Raw genomic sequence first — 16,216 nt, forward strand, 5'->3', positions numbered from 1 at the left:
CCCTATTCCGGGCCGGCTGCAGACACTCTGCATCCCCTATCCTGAGGGTCTAACTATGAGAAAAAACCTGTGCTCCCTCTCATTCGGGGGTCCTCTCATCCTACCGAGTTTTCTATCACTCCATCCCGAAGGCATCCTGTCCCTATTTCCATCAGGTCTCCTTGCCCTCCCCCCATTTCAGGCTCCTTCTTTAATTCTGAACATAGTAGCAGGGTCTCCCGACCCGCACCAGGGGGCTCCCCTTCGGTCCACTCCGGGAGTCCTTTACCGCCTGACTCTGCTTCGGGGGTGCTTCTCTGACGCTGCGTCGTCGATTCCCCTTCACTCCTTGGTTTCCCTGCCCCGCCCCTCTCACTGCGGCGGAGCCACCCGGCCCCGGGCCGCTGGGGGAGGAGGCGTAGAGGGCGGGGCCCTCCTCCCCTGCTCACCCCCCCAGCAACTGCTGAGGGGCTGGACCCCGCCGGGCTGCTATAAAAGGGCCGGCCGGCCGGGTGCTACCGCACTGCCGCCCGCCCCGTCCCGGCCTCGGGTTCCCGCTCCGCCGGCAGCCGCACCTGCTCCGGCCAAGATGAGCTTCAGCGGCGCTGAGGCGCTGCTGGGCGCCTTCGCGCCGCTCCACGGAGGCGGCAGTCTGCACTACGGGCTGACTCGCAAGGGCGGCGCGGGTGGAGCGCGCTCTGCAGCCGGCTCCTCCAGCGGCTTCCACTCATGGGCGCGGACGTCCGTGAGCTCCGTGTCGGCCTCGCCGAGCCGCTTCCGCGGCGCGGGAGCCGCCTCCAGCACCGACTCGTTAGACACGCTGAGCAACGGACCGGAGGGCTGCGTGGTGGCGGCGGCGGCGGCGCGCAGCGAGAAGGAACAGCTGCAGGCGCTGAACGACCGCTTCGCGGGCTACATCGACAAGGTGCGGCAGCTCGAGGCACATAACCGCAGCCTGGAGGGAGAGGCGGCGGCGCTGCGGCAGCAGCAGGCGGGCCGCGCCGCCATGGGCGAGCTATACGAGCGCGAGGTGCGCGAGATGCGCGGCGCTGTGCTGCGCTTGGGCGCGGCCCGCGGCCAGCTGCGCCTGGAGCAAGAGCACCTGCTGGAGGACATCGCGCACGTGCGCCAGCGCCTAGACGACGAGGCCCGGCAGCGCGAGGAGGCTGAGGCGGCGGCGCGCGCACTTGCGCGCTTTGCGCAGGAGGCCGAAGCGGCGCGCGTCGAGCTGCAGAAGAAGGCTCAGGCCCTGCAGGAAGAGTGCGGCTACCTGCGGCGTCACCACCAGCAGGAGGTGGGCGAGTTGCTCGGCCAGATCCAGGGCAGCAGCGCCGCGCAGACTCAGGCGCAGGCCGAGGCGCGCGACGCCCTCAAGTGCGACGTGACGTCGGCACTGCGCGAGATCCGCGCGCAGCTGGAAGGCCACGCAGTGCAGAGCACGCTACAGTCCGAGGAGTGGTTCCGAGGTTCGCAGGCGAGCGGGGACAGGGAGGATGGGGCGCCCTCTGTTGGTCGGTTAGTGAGGGGAAGGGTGGCGTGACTTAGGGTGCTGGTGGACTCTGCATAGAGGTGGCTGGACTGGATGGTGCGCTGCTCAGCTTCCTCCTGCAGAGTGCATGCCTCTTAGTTAAAAAACAGTTTTACTCTGGGTCTCTTGTGGAACACCCCCTCCTCTTCCCCCCAACTCTAGGTTCTCCTTTGGCCTTCTCCAGGGTCCTTATATCTGTCCTTCAACTCTGGGTCCTCTCTGCTCCTTCTCCCGAGTTTTGGTAACCCCACTATGAGGCCCCTCTTCACCAGGTTCCCTCTAGTGCTCCAGAGCGGTGCCGGCTTCTAGTCGCTGGGGCGCTCTTTGCCCTTCAAAGTAACATGGCTTCCCTGTCCAATGCTGCCCACCCCCTTTCTTGCACACTGCAGGGAACCCTATTCTGACACCTATCGGGCTCCTACCCACTACAGTTGGGGAGGGTGGGTCATTCTCACATTCTTTCTCCCCAGGGGGACCACCATTACAACCAATTGGTGCATGAAGCTGAAGTGGCGTGTGGGCCCTTTAATGTCCTTGCTCCCCTTCAGAAAAGCCGGGAGCCTCCCAAACCCATCTCCCTCCCCCAACTCCGTGCCACCCTGAGTCAGCTAGGTTGCAGCTGCAGCAGCTTTGAAGCTGTGCGCAGCACCTGCAGGGTGACTTTGACCAACACTTGCCCTCTCTGGTTTTCATTTCTTTTGGGGTTGAAAGGGGGGTCGACTAACTGGGCTTCTTACCCTGGGGAGCTCCATGAGCCTTCCTGAAACTGTCTGTGAAACTTCTGCATTGTTCTTGGGAGAGGGTACAGAGGCTTCAGTGATTTTCAGACAGGTCTGTGATCCACAGTGCGTAAGAATCCTCACCCACTTGGATGGTTTCTAAGTCTTTGCCAGTACTAGCAGAGAAAAACCAGAAAAGCTGGGATTTTGATGCATTGCTTTTCCAGTTCCTCTCCTCTGCAGTGGCAGAACCATCCCCTCCCCCATCTCTGCAGCAAGGCTCCTCCCAAAGCAAACCTCTCTGCTCTCTTGGGCGTTGCCCTTCATCCATCTCAGGACTTCTGGACCACCCAGCTGGCATCCCTTCTTCCTCCCCCACTCCTAAGACTCAGGTCCTGAGTGTCATTATCTCAGGATTCAGGATGTCCACATTCAGGAGGTTCAGACTAGCCTCCAGACCCCCATTGGTCCCTGAAAAGTCTTCTGGGAACCTGCAGCCCATTGCTGACAGGGGCCAGGGTGTGGCTGCCATTGGCACAGGGGCTCCTGTGCTAGAGAATGCGCAGCAAGGGGGAGGAAGGGACAGAGGAGCTGGCACGCAGGCCCCAGGCTCTGCAGTGACCTTGGGCTCTGCAAAGCAGAAACCTGCAAGGAAGGGGCTATGGCTACATGGTGGCTCACGGCGCCCTCATGCCTCTAAAGGTCACAGACTCATTCACTTGTTCAACCACAAGCTCAGAGTTAAGCTCCATGGGTCAGGTTTCACATATGACCCTTAGCACTGCCAGCCTTTGCTGGGGAGCTGAACCAGGAGGACCAGAAATGTGGGCTTCCTTTGCCATGCAGAGTTTCCAGATCCTGAGTTTGTGGAGACAGTGTGATCTTTGGAGCCAGATAGACACTAGATCTGAATCCCAGCTCTGCTGCTCAAACTGGCCTACCGGCCTTGGGCAGTCGTCATTTGCCTATCACAAAGGATACGGTGAGTTAAGCATCCAAGATGGCACCGGCACTCAGTAGGTCCTCAACCCATGTGTGCCACCTTCCAGATCTGGGCAGTAGAATCCAAATCCAGTTGTGTCTAACCCTGTGCCCTACTCCCTTCTCTCCCAGTGAGACTGGACCGACTGTCAGAGGCAGCCAAGGTGAATACAGATGCCATGCGCTTGGCACAGGAGGAGATAACTGAGTACCGGCGGCAGCTGCAGGCCAGGACCACAGAGCTGGAGGCGCTCAAAAGCACCAAGGACTCACTGGAGAGGCAGCGCTCTGAGCTGGAGGACCGTCATCAGGCTGACATCGCATCCTATCAGGTGGGCAGGGTTGGGGCAGAGAGCCAGATTGTCTCACCTGGTTGGGTGACCCTGGACAAGTCATTTCCCCTCTTTGAGTGGGGTCATCGTAGTTAAGACCATGGGCCTTGGAGTCAGACATACCAGGGGTACCAGTATGTCTTTCTAGCCGTGTGACCCCAGGAAAGTGACTGCCTCTCTGACTCTGAATTCCCTCAATGCAATGGGGAAAAAAAAGCCTCCTTTGCAGAGCTATGAAGCTTAAAGAGAGAGACGAACTTTTCATGTGAGGAGTGAGTGTGCTCAGCAGGATCTTGGTCATAGTGGGCATTCAGTAAACAATAACCAGTGTCTATGAGTGAGGGTAGCCTGGGGAAGGCCTTGGCAGATACCTCCCATTAAAGACAACTGCCAGAAGAAAATATCGCTTTTAAAGAGCTTATTATGCAAGTAATATATGGTGATTGTAGAAAAAGGAGGCAATAAAAATCAGCCATACTGATTCACTTCAAGCAGTGGCTAAGTGGGCTTGGGGTCAGGGGAGAAGCTTCAGCTCGTGTTGAGCGTGCTTCTGTGTATTGTCTCGGTCAACAGATGACTCCCAAGCCTCTACTGTGTGGCAAGCACTTTGGAGCACTGGGGAAACAATAGGGAGCCAAAGCAGACAAGGCCGTGTTCCCACTGAGCCCTTTCTAAGCTTAAGATCTATAAAAATTCACCCATCATCCCACTGACCTGTGATGACCATTGTTGGTGTCTGGTGTGTTTCGTTCCAGACCACTCCCCAGGCTGAGGTTATACACACAGCAGGAGTTTTGTTTCAGGTGGCTTTCATGTCCATGAATGAGATCCGTAGCTTTCACCGGGTGGGGGTTGGCCCCAGCAAGCCTGGCTGAACAGGACTACGTTGGGTTTGCATAGCCCGCCCCAGCTCCTCCAGTGCTGAGGGCCAGAATGCTGACTGGCGCGTGACATGTATGTGACTTCTCCTCCCCAGGAAGCCATCCAGCAGCTGGATGCTGAGCTCAGGAACACCAAGTGGGAGATGGCAGCCCAGCTCCGAGAGTACCAGGACCTGCTCAATGTCAAGATGGCTCTGGATATTGAGATTGCTGCTTACAGGTGAGGGGGCCAGGGGCCTTTGGGTGGTGGTTCTTAGAAGGAGAAGCCTTGGATTTTAAGCCCCACAGTGAAGTAGCCTGCCAGTCTTAGAGACAAAAAAAAATTTTTTTTTCGTATTGCGGTGAAATGTATATAACAGAAAATTTACCATTTAGCCATTTTTAAGTATACAGTTCAGGGGCATTAAAAATATTTACATTATTGTGCAATCATCACCATCATCTATGTCCAGACCGTTTTTCATCTTCCCAAACTGAAATTCAGTGCTCATTAAACAGTAACTCTCCACTCCCTTCCCTTCCCTCCCTGCAGCCCTGGCAACCACCATTCTACCTTTTGAGAGACACATATCTTGAGAGTGACTTAGTTTCATTCTGACAGTGATTCAGAGGGTTAAAGCTCCTCACCCTCTTCCCAAATCCAGCCAGCTAGAGGTTGGCTTGGAGGGAAAGGAGGTACCTGAGTTGACAAGGGCCTTCACAACTCTACCTCTTAGAGATTCCTAGCTCTCTGAGCAGTTGTTTCCTGGGGAAATAAAATAGGAGTGATAATAACAGTACCCACGTCCTGGGATTGTTGGGAGGAGGTGCTAATCCTGTTCCTGAGCTAATCCAGGTAACACAGGTACCACTGGGCTGCCACAGAGAAAGCCCTCAGTAAAAAGTAGCCATGAGAAAGCCAAGAGACCTCCCAGCTTAGCAGTTTCCTGCTAAGGAACAGGGCTGACCCCGTGAAGACCTGTCCCAGTTGTTGGCTAATGACCCTTCACTTCCCACGTCTTGGCTCTAATCTGTAGTCTTGCTACTCAAAGTGTTGTCCATGGAGTAGCACAATCAACATTATCTGAAAGCTGGTTAGAAAGGCACCCCAGACCTGTTGAATCAAAATCTGCATTTTAATCAGATCCCTGGGTGATTTGCATGCCGTTAAATTTGCAAAGCACTGGTCTGTATGGGTAACCCCTACACTTACTCTGAGGTAGGTATTGCCAGGTTCTTTTTATTTATTATTTCACTGAAACAACCCTCTGAGGTTAGGTCTCTTAATGACCCTGTTTTTACCAGTGAGGAGACTGAGGATGAAAGAGTTTGAGTGGCTTAGCTAAAGTCACACATCTAGTGAGTAGGAAAGAGAGGAAACTGCCCCCACCATGTTACTGGAACCCTGTTTTTACCAGTGAGGAGACTGAGGATGAAAGAGTTTGAGTGGCTTAGCTAAAGTCACACATCTAGTGAGTAGGAAAGAGTGGAAACTGCCCCCACCATGTTCCTGAAACCCAAAGGATGAGACTATAAGGTAACAGGAGACCCTTGAAATTCAAATGGGAACATTCTAAGACCTCTTAAACCCAGGTTTATACATGTGGAATTCCTTGCTCATACTCCCACCTTTCTCTTGAATAACATTTTAGTTGAGGGACAATAAGTATAAATGTTGTTAATATAGGTGTTTTCTCTTGAGGGCCATTTTTTCAGGAGAAAAAGTTTTATAAGTTGCAACCTTAGCTGCATTAAACAAGAGCAGTGCCATTGGGGTGTGGATTCTGGGTGGTCCCTGGGATGATCTGCTAAGTGACCTTCTCCAGTCTCAAAGTGCCCACCATTCACATCCCTTCCTCCACCAAAGTGCATATCACTGGATGCGGTGGACCTTCAGAGTAGCTCAGGAAGCCCCCTAACTTATTGATCGGCTCTGAGTTAATAGTAACGTGTTCCATTATCCATTCTGCAGAAAACTCCTGGAGGGTGAAGAGTGTCGGATTGGCTTTGGCCCGAGTCCTTTCTCCCTTCTAGAAGGACTCCCCAAAATCCCTGCCATAACCACTCATATAAAAGTCAAAAGTGAAGAGAAGATCAAGGTGGTAGAAAAGTCAGAGAAGGAAACTGTGATTGTGCAGGAACAGACAGAGGAGGTCCAGCTGACTGAGGAAGTGACTGAAGAAGAAGAGAAAGAGGCCAAAGAGGAGGAGGAAGGGGGAGAAGAAGCAGCAAAATCTCCCTCAGCAGAAGAGGCTGCATCTCCAGAGAAAGAGGAGGCCAAGTCCCCAGTGAAGGAAGAAGGCAAGTCCCCAGAAAAGGCTGAGTCCCCTATGAAAGAAGAAGCAAAATCACCAGCTGAGGCCAAGTCTCCTGAGAAGGCCAAGTCCCCAGAAGGAGTGAAGTCTCCAGAGAAGGCCAAGTCCCCTGTGAAGGAAGAGGCCAAATCTCCAGAGAAGGCCAAGTCCCCAGTGAAGGAAGAGGCCAAATCTAATCAGGAAGAGGCCAAGTCCCCAGAGAAGGCCAAGTCCCCAGTGAAGGAAGAGGCCAAATCTCCAGAGAAGGCCAAGTCCCCAGTGAAGGAAGAGGCCAAATCTCCAGAGAAGGCCAAATCTCCAGAGAAGGAAGAGGCCAAATCTCCAGAGAAGGCCAAGTCCCCAGTGAAGGAAGAGGCCAAATCTCCAGAGAAGGAAGAGGCCAAGTCCCCAGAGAAGGCCAAGTCCCCAGTGAAGGAAGAGGCCAAATCTCCAGAGAAGGCCAAGTCCCCAGTGAAGGAAGAGGCCAAATCTCCAGAGAATGCCAAATCTCCAGAGAAGGAAGAGGCCAAATCTCCAGAGAAGGCCAAGTCCCCAGTGAAGGAAGATGCCAAATCTCCAGAGAAGGCCAAGTCCCCAGTAAAGGAAGAGGCCAAATCTCCAGAGAAGGCCAAATCTCCAGAGAAGGAAGAGGCCAAATCTCCAGAGAAGGCCAAATCCCCAGAGAAGGAAGAGGCCAAATCTCCAGAGAAGGCCAAGTCCCCAGTGGAGGTGAAGTTCCCAGAGAAGGCCAAGTCTCCCGTGAAGGAAGAAGCAAAGTCCCCGGAGAAGGCCAAAAGCCCTGTCAAGGAGGAGGCCAAATCCCCAGAGAAGGTCAAGTCTCCTGTGAAGGAGGAGGCCAAGCCTCCTGAGAAGGAGGTCCCAAAGAAGGAGGAGGCAAAGTCCCCCATGAAGGAGGAAGAGAAAGCCCAGGAGGTGAAAGCCAAAGAGCCCCCAAAGAAGACAGAGGAAGAGAAAGCTCCAGCCACACTGAAAACTGAGGAGAAGAAGGACAGCAAGAAAGATGAGGTGCCCAAGAAGGAGGCTCCAAAGCCTGAGGTCCAGGAGAAGGACCCTGCTGTGGAAAAGCCCAAAGAGCCCAAAGCTGAAGCCAAGAAGGAAGAGGCTGAAGATAAGAAAAAAGCAACCACCCCAGAGAAGGAGGCCGCTGCCAAGGGGAAGGAAGAAGCCAAACCCAAAGAGAAGACTGAGGTGGCCAAGAAGGAACCAGATGATGCCAAGGCCAAAGAACCCAGCAAAGCAGCAGAGAAAGAGCCGGAAAAGCCAAAGAAGGAAGAGACGCCAGCGGCACCTGAGAAAAAAGACGCCAAGGAGGGGAAGGCCACAGAGGCCAAGAAGCCTGAGGAGAAACCCAAAGCAGAGGCCCAAGCCAAGGAGCCCAGCAAGGAGGCCTCCACACCAGGCAAAGCCAAGGCAGAAAAGGCTGAGAAATCCTCTAGCACAGACCAGAAAGACAGCAGGCCTCCAGAGAAGGCCACAGAAGACAAGGCCACCAAGGGAGAGAAGTAAGGCAGGGAGAAAGGAACATCCAGAGCAGGCAAAGAAACTCAGGAGGGTCTGGGAGCTCAAGGGTCAGTGTAACAAATTTTCATTTTTTTTCTCCCTTTTCTTTAAGAAGAAACTCTGCTTAGACTATGGGCCCTCCTTCTCCAAACAGGAATTTCTATTAGCAATGTGTTAGCAAGAGAGGGTCCTCCCAACTCCCGGCCCCACGCCCCAAACCCTCCCTAGGCGATGGACAATTATGTTATGATAGCTTATGTAGCCGAATGTGATATATGCCGAATGCCACATGTAAACACTTGACTATAAAAACTGCCCCCTCCTCTCCAAATAAGTGCATTTATTTCCTGTATGTGCAACTGACAGATGACCGCAATAATGAATGAGCAGTTAGAAACACATTATGCTTGAGATGTCTTAACCTATTCCTGAATGCCTTCTGTTTTCCAAAGGAGTGGTCGAGCCCTTGCCCAAAGCTCTCTATCCTGGAAGAGCTGGAGCAGGTGGGGCTGGGCGCTGGCCACTGAACCATGCCAGGGCGCACTTTTCCACTGGAGTCCACTTTGAATTGCTTCTGTGCAATAAAACCAAGTGCTTATAAAATGAAAATGCTGCTGTTGTTATTTATTCTTTTCCCGTGGGCAGGCTGGGGGATGGGCAAGGGAGGTCTTGATCTCACTCTTAAGAATGCACAGGACTGAATGGGAATCAGAGGTCTTGTGCGGGTCTGGGACCAGTTACAAGGCCTCTCTTGGGCTATTTCCCGGGCACAAACCATGTGCCAGGCAATGTGCTCGGTGCTTTATCTTTAAAATCTTGTAGACAGGTGGCCTGGTGTGTGGTTTCTCAGTGAGGTCCACGGACCACCTACATAAGCATCATCTGGGAGCCTTATAAATATGCACACTCCTTGACTCCACCCTAGACCACTGAATCAGAGTCTGAGGGGTAGGCCTGGGACAGTGTATGTTTCACCAAGTCCCACTTGATTCTAATGCACGCTTTAGTCTGGGAACAGGTGAGGTCCTGAGGACATTGAGCCATCTATTTAAGAGTTCTGCATGTGTCCTTTTTTGTAAGGAGGGATGAGCTTTCTGAATGAGGGGCCATATGTAGCTAATTCACCTGTAGTGAAGACTATAGTCACCACTATTGGGAACAATTTGTCAATAGTCACTTAATTGGACTCCATGCTTCTCCAGACACAAGTTTGAAAGCTGTGGTGCTCTTGTGGATTTATGTGGGGTCTTTACTGTAAAATTTTGACCTCATGATTTACTTGTAATGACTAGAATATGGCAAAGTGATGGGATGTCATTTCTGAGAGTAGATTACAAAAAGATTCTGGCTTCTGTTTTGCTTATTCTCTCTTGCTCATTCTACTTGCTCATTCCAATGGAAGAAGGAGAAGCCCACATGGCCAGGAACTGAAAGAGGCCCCTGGCCAACAGCCAGTGAGGAACTGCGGTCCTCAGTACAATAAGAAACCAAATCCTGCCAATAACCACACTGTTGAGCATAGATGCAGATTCTCCCCTGCTGAGCCTTCAGCCCCAGACAACACCCTGGCTGCAGCCTTCTGAGAGACCTTAAGGAAGAAGCACCCAGCTAAACGGCACCTGGATGATAGATGTTTGTTGTTTTAAGCCACTAAGTTTTGGGGTAATATGTTACATAGAAATAGATGACTGGACTTCCCTGGTGGCACAGTGGTTAAGAATCCGCCTGCCAATGCAGGGGACACGGGTTCGAGTCCTGGTCCAGGAAGATCCCACATGCCACGGAGCAACTAAGCCCGTGTGCCACAACTACTGAGCCTGTGCTTTAGAGCCTGTGAACCGCAACTACTGAGCCCGTGTGCTGCAACTCCTGAAGCCCACGTGCCTAGAGCCTGTGCTCCGCAACAAGAGAGGCCACCACAATGAGAAGTCCGTGCACCGCAAGAAAGAGAAGCCCCCACTCGCCACAACTAGAAAAGCCCGCTTGCAGCAACGAAGACCCAGCGCAGCCAAAAAATAAAAACAAAATAAAATAGTTAACTAATACAGCTTCTCTCTCAGGAAGGCCTTCTTTTCATGGAGATCCTAAGTAGCTATGGGCTTGCTATGGGCTTCCAGGTACAAATCAGGGAGAGAGAGATTGTGTCCCCATCAGTTCAACCAAAGTCTGAGAACTGAGTCTCATTACATGGTCAGGTTATGTGCCCATCCTGAAATTAATGGAACATACTAATTGGACCTGCTGGGTCACATGTCAAACTCTAGATCCAGGGTGGAGTCAGCCGTCTGAATTATATAAACTGGACCTGACATTTCAGAACCCAGGGATAGAGAGGATTCTAAAATCTTCTAGAGAGAGAGAGAGGAAGAAAAAAAAAAAAAAAGATCAAGAACAAGAATGGTCCCAAACTTCTCAATGATGGGAAATGCCTAGAAGTCTATACTGATAAATCAAGTGTGAGGATAGATAAAGAGCAATTTAAAGCATACAAAGTCCCAAAAATTACTTCCCATAAACCCTTTCTCTGAAATCACTAGGAGGACATGCTCCAACAACAGGAGACTATACACCAAGAAATAGAAAATCTAAGAATACAGAAAACAGGGACTATAACAAAGAAGAGACAAGAAGGGAATCCCCAGAATGATGACAAAGAAAAGTTGATGGACAAGAGCTGTGCAGCCCTATCTAGACTAGAGTGGGTCTGGGGAGAGAAGGGGAGGTTCCAAGAAAAAAATTAAACTGATAAATTATCTGACATGATCCACCATGTATAAAATTGAATTGAAACCCCTTTACTGAACTATTGGAGAGTGTGGGAAGATTTAATCAATTTCAAAGAAAACAAAATAACTCCAAGACAAACAAAAAAATTATGTATAAGAGGAAGTGTAATTATAACACATTAGTCAAATCAACAGGTAACAATATTTACATAAAAATAACAAAAGCAATGAATATGGATTATACCAAAAAGCAAGATAAAAAATGGGAAAGGGAAAATGGAGTGTGTAATTGACAAAAATACTCATCTCTTATACTCCTCTGGAGAAAATGCTTAGTATTGATAAATGAAAAGAAAGACTGAGAAACTATCACAGACTAGAGGAGACTAAGATGACATAATGACACAGGGCAATATGGAACCCTGGACTGGATCCTGGAACATTCGTGGAAAACACGGTGACCTCCAAATAAAGTTTGTAATTCAGTTAATAGTAATGTACCAACATTAATTTTAATTTTAGTTTTGACAAATGTACCATGATCATGTAAGATGTTAACGTGAGATGGAGCTGGGTGAGGACATTCAGGAGCTCTCTATGCTGTCTTTGCAATTTTTCAGTAAATTTAAAATTACTTCAAAATAAAAAGTTTAAGAAAAAAGTTTAAGATGTATCAATAAATTGTATATTTAAATAAAAAGTTTAAGAAGAAAGTTTAAGATATATCAATAAATTTTATATGATTAAAAACATGGAGGTAGGGGGTTTCCCTGGTGGCGCAGTGGTTGAGAGTCTGCCTGCCGATGCAGGGGACACGGATTCGTGCCCCGGTCCTGGAAGATCCCACATGCCGCAGAGTGGCTGGGCCCGTAAGCCATGGCCGCTGGGCCTGCGCGTCCAGAGCCTGTGCTCCGCAACGGGAGAGGCCACAGCACTGAGAGGCCCGCGTACCGCAAAAAAAGAAAACAAAACAAAAAAAACATGGAAGTAAATACCAAAACCTAAGAGCTATGGTTGAAAATAAGAATAGGGATTTCCCTGGCAGCCCAGTGGTTAAGACTTCGACTTCCAAAGCAGGGGGTGGGGGTTCGATCCCTGGTCAGGGAGCTAAGATCCCACATGTCTCCCCGCCAATAAACCGAAACATAAAACAGAAGCAATATTGTAACAAATTCAATAAAGACTTAAAAAAAAGAAAGAAAATAAGAATAGATGGGGGTTGGGAAGAGAAGGCAAAGGCCCCTGTATATTACTATAAGTAAATCATAACCAGTCAAAGCAAATAGGGACCCAAATAACATCTAGTCCAATCCCATTATACAGATGAGGAAATTGAGGCCAGAGAGACAGGAGCCTGCCTAAGGCCCAACAGCCAGTTGGTAGCAGAGCTACATTTTCCTATTTGTTCTATAGAGAAAACATGAATTACATGGATATTAATTTTCTTAAGAATCTGATTTTTTATTAAATTATCCTCAGTGACCCTTACTTAGAAAATCTACATTTTCTCAGTTTTGAAACCACAGGGAAGACATGAAAGGTATTAGAGCTACAAGGGCTCTCTCTCATGAAGCATTGTCTCAGCTAATGTCCACAGAAGAAAAGACGGGACTTGTCCAAACTAGAATCCATGGTCACCACTTACTGAGCATCCCCAAGGACTGGGCCCTGGACTATATACTTTATGTCCACAGTCTAAAACAGCCAGCCCAATGAAGTGAGCACTATTGAACCTGCATTTCTCAGTTGAGGAAACTGAGGCTCAGAGAAGCAGACCTTGCCCAAAGTCCAGAGCCAGGAAGAGGTGGAGCGTGGATTTAAATTCGGCCCTGTCTGACCACAGAACCCAGGCTCATCCTTACTCTGCCATCCTGCCTCCATCCTCTCCAGGGACATATTACATGGCCACCCCTAAACCAGATGCTGAAGGTATTTAGAATGCCAAAATCTCCAGCGCTCCTTGATGCTATCATTCTCATGGTGGCCCTAAGTGGCACAGGCAGGGCAGAAGAATCTGACCAGGATGTCCCTCCTTTTTTGCCCTAACGGGACGTGTACTCAGTGCTGTAGGCAGGATTCGCTGGCCAGATACCAACCAGACTGACTTTAACCATCTGCCAAACAAAATCATCCTCCCTCTGGGAGGATAACAAACCTTAGGAAAAACCAAGAGTCAATTTGCTATGGAATTGCTTGTCAGATGTTAGAGGCCTGGGGGACAGAGATGAAATGTGGAAGGAGCTGACTGCTTTAGGATGTGCCCTTCCTGCTGGTTAGCTGTTGGCTCTGCAGATACAGCTGAGCTGATGAAAACCATCCTTCATTTTTTTCCCAGGGGGATTGTTTCAGAAAGAAGAGGTTAGGTTCTGTCTATAATAATAAACAACTACATTTCGGTGGCTTAACACAAAGAAAGCATCTTTCTCACTTATGCTATACACTCTGGGTAGGTCGGCAGGGGTCTCTGTTCATAACGGTCATTCAAAGACCAAGCTAATAGGGGATCCATCTAGACCCAGGCTTCCAGGTTCACTAAGGCAGGGGTGAGAGGATGTGGCAAACCAGGCACAGGCTCTTAAAACTTCTACCTAGAAGTGATACAGGTCTCTTCTGACAACATTTCATCAGCCAAACATTTATATCCACACATTTATATCTAACATCAGAGGGGATGGGCAGAGCAGTCCTACCAAGTGCCTGGAGGGAGCAGAGTAGGGACTCTTTTAGGGGGAATCAAACAGAATCAAACTAGTTTAAGCAAAATACTTGCTACTGATAATGATGATTGATATAACATATTAGCTTACATAACCAAGGAGTTTAAGAAGGTTGACTTGCTTCAGATACAGCTAGAGCCAGGAGAATTCTCAAATAATGTTCCCCAAGATCCTGTCACTCGTTTCTTCATCTCTCAGCTGTTTCCTTTTGTGTAGGCTTCATTCTCAGGCAGGACCTCTCCATGTGGTCTCCAGAAGCTTCAGGCTTACATCCCACCTGTTTAGGAAACTTGGGGGGAAAAAAGAACTCTTTTTCAATATTCCAGGAAAAGTCCAGGGGTTGATTCTCGTTGGGCCCCTCAAACTGAAACTGAGAGTTTGTGAGATGTGGTTCCAAAAGAAAATTAGAGGATGGTTAGCAGAAGAAAAAGGAGTGGATGCTGGGCAGCAACAACGATAACTGTCCACAGTGGCTTGAGTGCTTGTAGCAGAAGATCCAAATAGGCAGTGATACCCAGTGTTTGTGGGTGTGCAGAGAAACTTGAACTTCCTGACACTAATGATTGGAATGAAAATTGACAAAACCTTCCTGGAAGGCAACATAATGAGACATATTAAAAGCCTTAAAAGCTTAGACACTCTAACCAAAGTATGCCACTTTTAGGAATGTATCCTAAATAATCAAGTCTGTACAGAAATATTCAAATACAAAATATATTCACTTCGCTTTATGTTTTGGAAAAATGGAAAATACTCTGAATATACAATAGGAGATTGGCTAAATAAATTAAATTACCTCTATTTTTAAAAATATTTATTTATTTATTGTTTATTTTTATTTATTTTGGCTGTGCCGGGTCTTAGTTGCAGCAATGCAGGTTCTTTTAGTTGCGGCATGTGGACTTCTTAGTTGTAGCATGCATGTGGGATCTAGTTCCCCAACCAGGGATCAAACCCTGGCCCCCTGCATTGGGAGCATGGAGTCTTACCCACTGGACCACCAGGGAAGTCCCTAAATTACCTCTATATTAGTAAACATGTTGTTTCAAAAAAGAAACAAGTTTTTAATTTTAAAAGTAATTTATATCAATGAGACCTAACAGATATCTATAGAACACTGCATGCAACAACAGTAGAATACACATTTCTTCTCCAGTGCACATGGAACATTCTCCAGGACAGATCATATATCTTAGGCCATAAACAAGCCTCAATAAATTTAAAAGGATTGAAAATGGAGGGGCTTCCCTGGTGGTCCAGTGGTTAAGACTCTGAGCTCCCAATGCAGGGGACCCAGGTTCGATCCCTGGTCAGGGACCTAGATCCCACATGCTGCAGCTAAAGAGCCCACATGCCGCAATGAAGATCCTGCATGCGGCCACTAAGGCCCGGCACAGCAAAATAAATAAATAAATATTTTTAAAAATAATAATAAAATAAAAATGGGAGATAACAAGTGTTGGTGAGAATGTGGAGAAAATGGAAACCTTGTATCATACATTGCTGGTAGGAATGTGAAATGGTGTAGCTACTGTGGAAAGCAGTTTGGTGGGTCCTCAAAAAGATAAACATAGAATTAGTATGTAACTGAGCAATTTCACTCCTAGCTATATACTCAAAAGAATTGAAAACAGATACTCAAACAAAAATATACACACATGTTCACAGCAGAACTATTCACAACAGCCAAAAGGTAGAAACAGCCTAAATTCCCATCAATGGCTAAATAAATAGAAAGCAGACTGGTGGTTGCCAGGAACTGGAGAAAGGGGGAAATAGGGACTGACTGCCTATTAGGTACAGGGTTTCCTCTTTGGGTGATGAAAATGTTTTGAGATAGGTAGAGATGATGGTTGCACAACATTGTGAATGTACTAAATGCCACTGGATAGTTCACTTTAAAGTGGTTAATTTATGTTATGTGAATTTCACCTCAATAGATTTTTTAAAAAAATTTATTGTAGGAAAATACACATAAAATTCACCGTTAGTGACATTTAGTATATTCACAATGTTGTACAATTATTACTACTATCTAGTTCCAGAACTTTTCAATATTCCAAAAGGATACCTCTTACCCATTAAGCAGTCTTTCCCATTTTCCCCTCCCCCGCCCCAGCCCCTGGAAACCACTAATCTGCTTTCTGTCTCTATGGATTTATATATTCTGGACATTTCCTATAAATAGAATCACACAATATGTGACCTCTGGTGTCTGGCTTCTTTCTGAGAAGTCTATCCTGCAGGTTGTAATACCCAGATGAGGGAGATACAGGGATGGAGGGATTTTTGTTGCTGCTATGGTTTTTGCTAACGCCTGGAGATTCTTTAACAGTTATATATATATGAATGTCAGCCTTAAATAGTACATTAATGATTATAAAAATAATTTCCTGCCTTTCTTGCTATCCCAAATCTGAGTTTACTCATTAAATTTAACACCATTTTACCTTAATCTTCTCTTTACAGACTATAAGCTTTATGTGTTAATTCATTCAAGATATACATATACATATATATATATATATATATATATATATATTTTTTTTTTTTTTTTGG

The 16,216-nt window shown here is 48.1% G+C and overlaps 1 protein-coding gene and 1 non-coding gene across 2 annotated transcripts; both read left to right on the plus strand.

The window, feature by feature from the left end:
• The first annotated feature begins 568 nt into the window (after positions 1 to 568).
• NEFH (neurofilament heavy chain) lies at positions 569 to 8,220 on the plus strand. Its single transcript, XM_007461172.1, has 4 exons — positions 569 to 1,445; positions 3,340 to 3,539; positions 4,516 to 4,640; positions 6,372 to 8,220. Exons 1-4 carry the CDS (start codon positions 569 to 571, stop codon positions 8,218 to 8,220), a joined length of 3,051 nt encoding a protein of 1,016 aa, XP_007461234.1.
• A 6,682-nt stretch (positions 8,221 to 14,902) lies between these two features.
• On the plus strand, positions 14,903 to 14,975 carry TRNAG-CCC (transfer RNA glycine (anticodon CCC)). The gene has a single exon. It is a non-coding gene; the product is annotated as a tRNA-Gly (tRNA).
• The last annotated feature ends 1,241 nt before the right edge of the window (positions 14,976 to 16,216 follow it).

This window comes from Lipotes vexillifer, unplaced genomic scaffold (genome assembly GCF_000442215.2).
Source record: "Lipotes vexillifer unplaced genomic scaffold, Lipotes_vexillifer_v1.1 scaffold691, whole genome shotgun sequence".
Lineage (NCBI taxonomy): Eukaryota > Metazoa > Chordata > Mammalia > Artiodactyla > Lipotidae > Lipotes > Lipotes vexillifer.

Bases quoted from the DNA above. Each gene is read 5' to 3' on its own strand.
- NEFH (XM_007461172.1), top strand. From the start codon at position 569: ATGAGCTTCAGCGGCGCTGAGGCGCTGCTGGGCGCCTTCGCGCCGCTC. The intron at 1,446-3,339 runs GTTCGCAGGCGA...CTTCTCTCCCAG, and splicing joins GTCCGAGGAGTGGTTCCGAG to TGAGACTGGACCGACTGTCA. The intron at 3,540-4,515 runs GTGGGCAGGGTT...TCTCCTCCCCAG, and splicing joins CTGACATCGCATCCTATCAG to GAAGCCATCCAGCAGCTGGA.